Here is a 10231-nt window from a genome sequence, read left to right as displayed (position 1 = left end):
ATGTTCTGATTGGAGCTGACTTTTATTGGCCATTTGTCGAAATGCAATCATTAGAGGCAACCACAATGATCCAATTGCTTTAAAATCCAAACTAGGTTTTTTACTAAGTGGTCCTATTTTTGTTAAAAAGGGATTTGAAAATAGTGAGTCAGGTAGTTATGTTAACACTGCACACGTCATGTTAGTATTATCTTCTCTAGATCGTGATTATGTCCAGTTCAAAGATCTCAACGACATTAATACGGACAACATTCATATGAAAGAGATTAGTTCGTACAGACTTTGTAGGGTACCATTCGGAGTTGCATCATCTTTATTTCTCTTTTCAGCAACACTAATCACACATGCTGAACGATAGATAGACAACAATTTAAATTTTGTTCACAAACTAATGAGCTCATTACGCATAGATGATCTCATTACAGGAGCTGATTGCATAAACGCAGCACTTGAATTTTATCAAAAAGTCAAATGTCGTCTCCAAGATGCAGGTTTCAATCTACGAAAATTTGAATAGAACTGTAAAGAATTAGAGAACTTAATAAATGAACAAAACTTTCAACATCAAACCACTACCAAAGTATTAGGTTTAAACTGGAACAAAGAAAGTGACATTATAACATTTGATTTAACAAAGTTAACCGACACCAAGACCACCCCAACAAATTGGTAATTATTACGACTCATAGCTCGCATCTTTGATCCGCTCGGTATAATAAATTCAGTAATAGTACGGTGTAAAATCTTTTTTCAGGAGCTATGTTTGAACAAAGTAGGATGGGACACCAAGCTTGAGGGTAATTTTTTAATAGTGTGGCAAACCATTGTTGATGATTTCCGTTTCTCTCAAAACATCGTTATTCCAAGGTGGTACATGCTTATGGCTGTTGTCTCTTTTTATTAAACTCTTTTGTTGATAAACAATACCACTGTTCACTAATTACAGCAAAATCTATAATTGCTCAAGTTAAGAAAAGTCCTATTCCTTGTCTAGAATTAAGGGCTGCGTTGTTACTAGCAGAAACTGTCTATTAATTTAAAAGAACTTTCTCCAATTTTTAATTTTAAAGAGGTTGTTTGCTGGACTGATTCTACTATTGTTTTGCATTGGATTAATAACATTAAAAAAAGTTATCATCCCTTTATTCAAAAACGAGTACAAAAATTTCGAAATACTTTTGACATTTCATACTGGAAATATGTTGATTCTGAAAGTAACCCAGCAGATATACTATCAAGAGGTACAACTCTAGCAAATATACATAATTACAAGCTTTGGTTTAATGGACCTTCATTTTTAGATAAAAATCCTAAAGATTGGCCGAAGTTTAAATTAACAAGTCAACCTATGATTACTCGGGTAATTTAAGGCCAGTCTGAGAAATTTTTTTTTTTCGTGTTGTTTTTGTTTAAACGCGTGTGACGCGTTTTCACCTTGCGGGTTGCTTGCATTAAGAATTTGACGTTAAGTATACCATTTTCAAAGGCCGACATGTTTTTATAAGAAAAGCCGATAATAGATAAAAATATACAGATAAATATAAACATTCATATTTAACAAAAATAGTACTTTATTTTTATCAAATATAATTTATTATATTTACCTATTTAAAGTGTATGTTCTTATTGAACTTGAGGTTCCAAAATATTTCATGCTTTTTGAGAATACTGCTCAGAAATTCCTTTATTGGTTCAACCAAATTTTTCTTATGGAAAAAATTAAACAGTTTACTAGATTTTCTGTAAAAGTACCTTTCTTCGATGCAAATGTGAAGAAACTGGCATTAAAAATCCTCATTTTTCTTTTTTTGAGAATGATGGATTTCTTTTAGGCCTCCTAAAGATTCAGCTTTCTTATAAAAACACTTAAACAGTTTAGCTACGTTCTGAGGTTCGAATTTAAATGTTCGGAAGCTCTTAAATTTTGTTTACTTTTTTTTGCGAATTTGGAAATTTGCACAGTAGAAATAGGAAAAACGTTGTAAAATACCCCCTATAAGTCTTTTGATTTTTTAAGGGGTATTTGTCACTCGCCTATAATACAAAAAGACTGAAGGTCGACCCTGGTGTATGTTTATCCTGATATTTTTATTTTTTTACTTTTCATAACCCCAAGCATAGGCTTCATCTTAACCTTTGACTCTAACAAATCAGGCAATAATAACTTACTTGAGCTTAGGAAATGAAAATTTATAGATAAGCATAAGATAGTAAAATATTTTCTTTCTAAAACAAAATACAGTGAAATGTTGTCTTTTAAACTGCATTAAAATTAGGTTTACTGGCCATCAGTCTGATCCACGATGTGCTTTACAAAACCTAGGATATATCAGCCTTTGTCAACTTCCAAAAGTATTTTCTAAAAATTAACAATAGAGAAGCTGGATGAAAGAATGAAATTTAGCGAAACCTTATTGTGAGATTTAGCACAATTATTTAAAGTGATCAATTATTGGTAAAAAAAAATAAGATTAATTTGTATTTTTATTTATCATTTCTTATTTTTGCAATGAAACAATCTGCTTAATACTATGATCTCATTCCCATATATTGCATTTTGAAGAGTGCTTGATATTTATTCTTCATTGTCCTATGAGAAACACGGATTAGAAAATTGTCAATATTAATCCAGCACCGAGTATTTTATACACAACATAATGTAGTTATCATATAATCAAAAAATAATTTTTTAATGGAATTCAAGGAAGAAATTTAAAAAGTTTTAACATATTTTCATGTAAAACTTTAAAACAAGAAAATGGTATTTTTTTGCTTGAAACAGCTACAAAATATTTAAAAATCTAAAATTTCATGTCAAAAAAAAAAGTAAATTTGATCACATGGTTTCACCCGACAAAAAAAAAATCTTAAATACGCTTATCGACTTTATTGCTCAAAGTGCCGTTAACGATGATCGCTCCGTTTGGTCGTGTTAGGGGAGACGCTGGAAGTTTATAAAAAACGCCGGATTTTCTAATTATACCACAAATCACTAGATGTTCAAGCGGATAATAACAATAATCGAAGTGTACTAGACTGAACATTACTGAAAAAGTTGTGCTTAGAGATCATTTTGTTTATTTTTAAAGATATTCTCCTTTTTCAGAAAAGACAAAATCCGTCATAACCCATAACGTCGTAAAAAACTTTGTTTTAATTTTAACAACTTTTGCCTGGTAGAGTTTAAAGTGATCTACTTTAGATTCAACAAAAATTGAAGCCGCGCTAAAAATTTGGATTCAATATACACAAAAAACCTTGGCAAATACAAAAAATTATAAACAATTTCAACATGATCTAAATTTAAAAAATGTTGATGGCGTTATACAATGCTATGGACGACTAAAAAATGCACCGATTACGTCAGATATGAAATATCCTATCTATTTACCGCGTGATTCAGATTTTACAGACTTAGTTATTTACTATCATTGCTCACTAGTCATGTATAATGGAGTTAAAGAAACTTTAAAGCAAATACGCAGTATGTTTTGCGTACCGAAAGCTAGAAATTATATTAAAAGGTTTATTCGAAGATGCCCTTTGTGCAAGCTTTTCGAAGGACTACCTTACTCTTACTCTGAAGCCCTCCCCCCTTTACCTTTAAGCAGACTTAATGATGATCACGCTTTTAAATTTACAGGTGTTGACTACGCAGGCCCATTATACGTTAAGAATATATATGAGGGAAATAATTTATATAAAGTTTGGATTTTTTTATATATTTGCTGTTCTATACGCGATTTGTTTTTTAGATCTCGTTCCAGATTTTTCAGATGAATCTTGTGTACGAAGTTTTCAACGGTTTATAGCGAAACGAGGCACGCCTACTAAAATCATTTCCGATAACGGCTCACAATTCATATCTAAAATTACTCAAGATTTTACTTCATCTCGTGGTATATCATGGGGGCCGCTGCCCCCTGGTGAGGAGGATTCTTCGAAAGACTTGTTGCTTCGATCAAACGTTGCCTCCACAAAGTAATAGCAAATGCCCGCCTTACATACGAAGAGCTTCTGACCATATTAGCCGAAGTTGAAGCCGTTATTAATAATCACCCAATTACATTTACATACAAAATGCTTGGAGACACCCCATTAACACCGAATCACATAATATATGGTAGAACTATGAACTTTAAAGCAATTAAGGAACACTTAATAGAGTGCAATTTAAATACACGAAGTACATATATTGTAAGTGTACTAAATCATTATTGGATGCGCTGGCGAGAAGAGTACATCACAGCGCTAAAAGAACATCATAAGCATAGAAAAAGAAATGGCACAAATCAAATTGCATTAAATGATTTTGTATTATTCTATGACCCAAATGAAGACTCCACGGGAAGAAACGGCAGGGTCACATTTTGAAAGTTTCGACTTTTTACACTTTCTAGCTTTACTAACCATAATAGCATATTTTGTATTTGAATTCAAATCAAATAAATGATTTGATGCATATTTAAAGTTTTTCTAAATTTTCCTAAAACTTCGAAATTTATAAAGGTTTAAAAGTTTAATAATGGTTTATCTCAAAATGAAAAAATGTGACCCTGCCGTTTCTTCCCGTGGAGTCTTCAAATGCTAAACGCGGACTGTGAAAAACCGGAATAGTGCAGAAATTGATCAAATCACATGACAAGCAAATTCGAGCAGCAGAAGTTGGGTACGTTAATAATGGAAAATCAATTTTTACCGAAAGACCTATAAACAAGCTATATTTGTCTGAAGCCTCATATAAAAAACTGGACAAAAAGGTTATTCAAGTAAAATTTTGAGATGAAGATGACGTTGAACTTTTAGTTAAAAAATTAATGTTGGGCGGGGAATGTTGCGCGTAATCGCGCAGTCATTCAAGCCTCTCACGCTTCCTTTAATTTGTTATATAAAAACGAGCATTTTGTTTCTTTCTCTCTCTTTTACAAAGAATAAAGACAGCTCTTAGCACGCTTTCTTATAAGTAAAAAATAAATTTCATTATATCGTATTTAAGTAATACGACATCGATGTCTTCTTTGGGTGGTATTGTGAGGAGGGAGAACTAAAATAAAAAACGACGATCGATAAAAATATACACAAGATGATTCACTAACTCTTCATATAAATAAGTGATAAAGCGTTAGAAGAAAAGTTAAATACAACTGAGAAAAGACGTAAATGTGAAGACTCGTAAACGATAAAGTGACAATAAGAAAAGTTAAAAACAACGATCAGAAAAGACTTATACACGATGATTCACCGATCTATCACGTAAGTAGACGATAAAACGGAAAGAAGAAAAGTTAAGAACAACTGAGAAAAGACGTAAACACAAAGACTCATCAACCTGCCATATAAATAAATGAAAAGATATCGCAACAGGAAAATAAGCAAAAACTATAAAAGCTCAAAAAAGAAGGAGTCTAACAGTTAAGTCAAGTTAAGAGAGTTGGTTAGTTGAGAGAATTAGAGATAGAGATTAGAGCGACTGATGAGTACGGTCATCTCTTAAAAAGAAGAGATTTAAAAGAGTTTTTAAGAGATTTAAAGAGGATTTTGTGATAATAAGAGTACTTTGATGAACAAGCAGTTTTATAAGCAGTTTAATAAGCAGTTGAATAAAAGAAGAAGATTTTAATATTAATTGCTGGGGAATAACCAGAAGATTTAATTAAAGAAGAGATAATTGTAATAAAAGAAGATATAAAAGAAAGAGGAGTGATTGATGTAAACACTGTATTGAACACTGCAAGAAGAGTAAGAGAATATTATTTGTATTATATAAAAGTTTTAAGAGTAAGAGTGCTACCATTACACATTAATAGAACATTTGTTGAGTTTTACTATATTATAGAATATACTGAGGACGGCGATTATAAGTTTAGCCTTTTTAGATTAAACCTATCCCATTCCTAACCAAACAATTCCCAAACCTCGCCCTGACCTGACCAAGTACTTCCCAGACCATCAACCTCGTTCCCAACCTCCATATACCTAATCCACATAACACTAAACCCAAACTTCCCCTTACCCTTACATTCATTAGCTAAACTAAATAACAAACTAAACGTGAAACAAAAAGAAAATTAAATAGCTAAAAAGAAACATATTAAAACGCCACCCTCACAGTATGTAATAATCCATCGCTTTTGTAGCAGTTGGTCAAAGCTTCTTCAGCTAGCATCTGTGTTGTTTTTTTTGACAGTTTGTAGAATAATTCTTTTGAATTTTACTTGTTTTTGATAATTTGTGATAAAACTTTTACCAAACTAAAATTTTTTTTCTTTAAAAGCTTTTCTACGGGCGTGCAGGAAAGGTTTCTCTACTGATTTATATTTAAGATCACTCTGCTGATGTCGATGTTTGTTCTTTGATGAAATCCTTCACGTTGAATTCTCCATCAAGCCAAGTTGAGTGATGGTATATCTTTTTTATAGTTACAATCCCTCATATACGCAGAGTAACATATGAGGGATTGTAAGTCCATATAAAACATCGGAATTTTGTTAGACTAATTTTTATCTTTGATGAAATTAATTTAATTACTGATTCACTATTTTCTAAAACAGTACTTTTCAAGTTGGAGAGACCAATAATGTCCTTTCCTTGAAAAACGATTGTAAATTTTTTTAAATTCACCAAAAACTATGTTTGAAAGTTGCAAATTTCTTGCAGTTCATACGAAAGACAGGTTAAAAATTCAATTGTTGTTATCAGGTTCCCTGCGAAGGAATTTTTAACATCAAAGTAGGTACTGGCTGCACTATAAGATTTGATATAGTGATAATTTGTTTAAAAATAGTTCATAAATTTCCTTTTTTCAGGTACATTGGAATTCTTAATAACTTGAAAAATAGCTTCATATACAGATTAGTGACATTGACATAGGTATTGTATCATAAAATTCAATATGGCAGAAAGGCGGACGAAGGTGGATAAGATCTTTTGAGATTTGACTAGAGATACAGAGATAATATTTGCAAAAAATGAAAATATAATATTTGATGATTTTTTTTTTAATTCTTTAAAGTTGAAATTTATTGACTTTGGACTAAATTTTCGGAGAAATTTTCAAACATCCAGTGAAATTTTTCAAAATTTTTGAAATAATGTTTGAATAGTAGACTTAAAGTCCTTTCCAAAGAAATATGTCTACTTTTCAAAGATCCTTTCTAACGATATGTATAAGTCTAGGAAAAATAATCACATTATATATTAAATTTTATTTTAAAAACTGACATTGACGCTTCATATCTTTGTAACGGTCCAATAAACTTATATTTGGGTCATTCCACGCCAAACGGTCCAATTTCCGAAATAATCCCCGCACTACCATCTCCGATTTTAGTAAAATTTTGACAGTATGTTGTTAAACATGTTTCATGAACATTGCCAAAATTTCAGATCAAAATAATTATTATTTCGGATTTTGTGGTACTTTTTGTAAAGCTTACCCAAACTTCAATATCTGTCAGTAGCTAAAATTCGTATATTTGGGGTCCTATATTTTTGCAATGAAAGGGTAATATATCTTAAAAACGTGGTTTCTTAGTAAACTGAAGGTGCAGATCACAAATAATTTGTTACAAGTTTCATATTATGTCTATATTTTAGTCTATGGTTCGCCAAATATCGTCACAAACGCAACACTATAAATATTTTTTATTTATTTGTAGGGTCATATCTCTAAAACTAAAAGTTTTTGAATATTGCTATTTTGTCAAAAGGTTCTACATACTGTCATAATGATATGGATTAAAAATTTGCTATTTTAAAAATTTCTCTGCTGAGTTATTCTGAGTGCAATATGGCGAAAAAAGTGAAAAACCCTAAAATATCGTGTGTTTGAACCCTTAAAACATGATGTGGGCAAATTTTTTTTTGTTTTTTTAATTGTATTATTGGAAAGACCTTATTTCAAAATTTTAGAAACAATAAAAACTGTCTTGGAGAGATTTTTCTTATGAACGAAAAAAACTTGGTCAATATATAAGTTTTTTGAATTTTACAATTTCGTCCTAAACATAAAGATTTATCATACTGCATCAAAATCAAAGCTTATTGTGCCAAAAATCAAAATATTTTAATGTTCAAAAAATATCTTTTAACATTTGCTTGAGTTATTTTTAGGGATTTTAGGGTCTGGGTACCCGGTTTTTTTCGGACACGGCGAGTCTGTGGCTGAATACCCGGCCTAAGACTCGGCGAGTCTCGTGATTTGAATGCCTGGACTTGTTTCGGACGCATCAGGGTGTTTTTTGATTCCCTGACCTCTCTAGTCATCTGTATGTGATGCATAATAGCATGCTTAGATAATGTTGTAGTTATATTATTGCTAGGGCAACCCACGGTAAAAAAAGTTCATAAAATTAACGGTTGGATCAAAACTGTCAATTACAAAATAGTTGGGTAAATCTAATCCAGAAAGAGGCAAAATATAAATTATAATATTTTCTAATGTATTTTAAAACAATTTGTATCATTTAAGAAACTCTTCAAGGTATTGGAAGTGTGCACTTTAAGAAAATATTAATATGGAACATGGGTTGACAATACGCTAAAGCCTATTTAATTAAATGTTGAAGCTTTTAGTAGAAACGCTTCTAATCTTGCAACATCCCAATTAGCAATTGATTTTATGTTAAGAAAATTAAAAGAATCTAATGGTACTTTAAGTAGAGAGCTTTTAATGACAATAAAAACTAGAATATATAGCCATTAAATTCAAGATTTAGAAGAGCTATTTTAATCTCTTGAAAATGGTACTACGCCAAGAAAAAGAAAAAAACTTACAACAGATTTATTGAAGAGATTATCTTATTATCTATAAAATACTGCGGATAAATGCATGTTATTGACAATTTAAAATACTAGAGAAGTTGAGGCAACTGACTATGGGCACCAACCAAAAAGGGGCGCTTGTTTTTTTGTTATATATGTATTTTTTTAAATTTTATTACGAAATTTTAGGCGACGATTATTCATATGCCTAAGAGCACCATCAATCCAACACCTCACAAATGCGGTCCTGGTTATAGATGCAAAATCTAGTTTAACAATACAGCTTTTACAACACATTTTCTGCAACAAAAAACTAAAAATAAATATTTTTATGTTAACATATTGTTTCTTATCTACGAAAAAAAAAATTTGTGATAGAAAAAATTCAGTTGTAGGAAACTATAATCAACTTGATTCCAAATTACATATTTAAAATTGCTTCAAATTTGGAATTAATGTCTGAAACAACAATTGACGGTAAATTGAAATATCGACCTGTTGCAGAACTGATTGGATTTGGAATGACTGCAATAACATGCTGCTCAGGAACCCAACAATTGTTCTTGGTGTTAGGCCAGTAAAATGACTGAGCCATACCATGAGGATGCATAAAATCAATGAAAACATCTTCCTGTTCTTCTGAAATTTCACAAACATGTCCAATCCACCAATGTGCATCATAAATACATGCATGAAATTTCCAGGACTAAGATCAGACAGTGAAATTAATTTGGTTGAGTTGTTGTTGTAACTCTCATTAACGTTTGCAATAAAAGATGTATTGTCATTTGAAATACGACTGACACAAACCTGATTTTCATTTACAGGTACAAATTTGTGATTATCGCGAATACCTGCAACTGTGTTTCCAGTACTAAATCGTTTCTCTTGATTGTATTTAATATTGTCTACTTCATCACTATCAGCATAAATAAATGAAATACCCTTGATCCTTTCCTTGCAAAAATCATATAAATTTAAGGGCGTTAAAATTTGATTATCAATTGGCCGTTGAAGACTGGCACGTGCTGCTAAACGCTTCACAGTTCCTCCAATTCCATCACAGGGAGATTTTCCATGACTAGTTGCAAAGAAATTCCATTCTGCTCTAATACCATAGTCAGTATAATGGTGACATAAATTCATTAATTTTTGAAGTTTTTGTACTGTGCAGCTGAACCGTCACTGAAATAATGAATAAGTTCAAAAGATAAAAATGTTTTAAGTCCAGTTAATAATTTACTAAGAAATACATAAACAGAAATAGTATCGTGATGCATGCAATTACTGATAACACAATAACATTTATTTTTAAGTATGTCATTAAGTTTGTAGTAAACAACAAAAGGATGCAAAGTTGTTTGGCTGTTTGCCCAGTAAAACCCTTGGACAGCATCTTGCACAACAAATGAATAGTTTTCAGAAAAATCCATCAAAATGATCAACTCATTTGATTTCAGTTCATTTT

General features: G+C 31.2%; 1 protein-coding gene across 1 annotated transcript; it reads left to right on the top strand.

Annotated features, from left to right (window-relative positions):
* The first annotated feature begins 3369 nt into the window (after window positions 1–3369).
* On the top strand, window positions 3370–3985 carry LOC149884900 (uncharacterized). Its single transcript, XM_090094583.1, has 2 exons — window positions 3370–3643; window positions 3756–3985. The coding sequence occupies exons 1-2, from the start codon at window positions 3370–3372 to the stop codon at window positions 3983–3985; spliced, it is 504 nt and encodes a 167-aa protein (XP_089950709.1).
* The last annotated feature ends 6246 nt before the right edge of the window (window positions 3986–10231 follow it).

The sequence above is a fragment of the Hydra viridissima genome, unplaced genomic scaffold, assembly GCF_058129835.1.
Source record: "Hydra viridissima isolate aposymbiotic clone 2 unplaced genomic scaffold, HvirCarnegie_v1 scaffold_8, whole genome shotgun sequence".
Lineage (NCBI taxonomy): Eukaryota > Metazoa > Cnidaria > Hydrozoa > Anthoathecata > Hydridae > Hydra > Hydra viridissima.
This window is presented reverse-complemented; position numbering and strand designations above follow the sequence as displayed.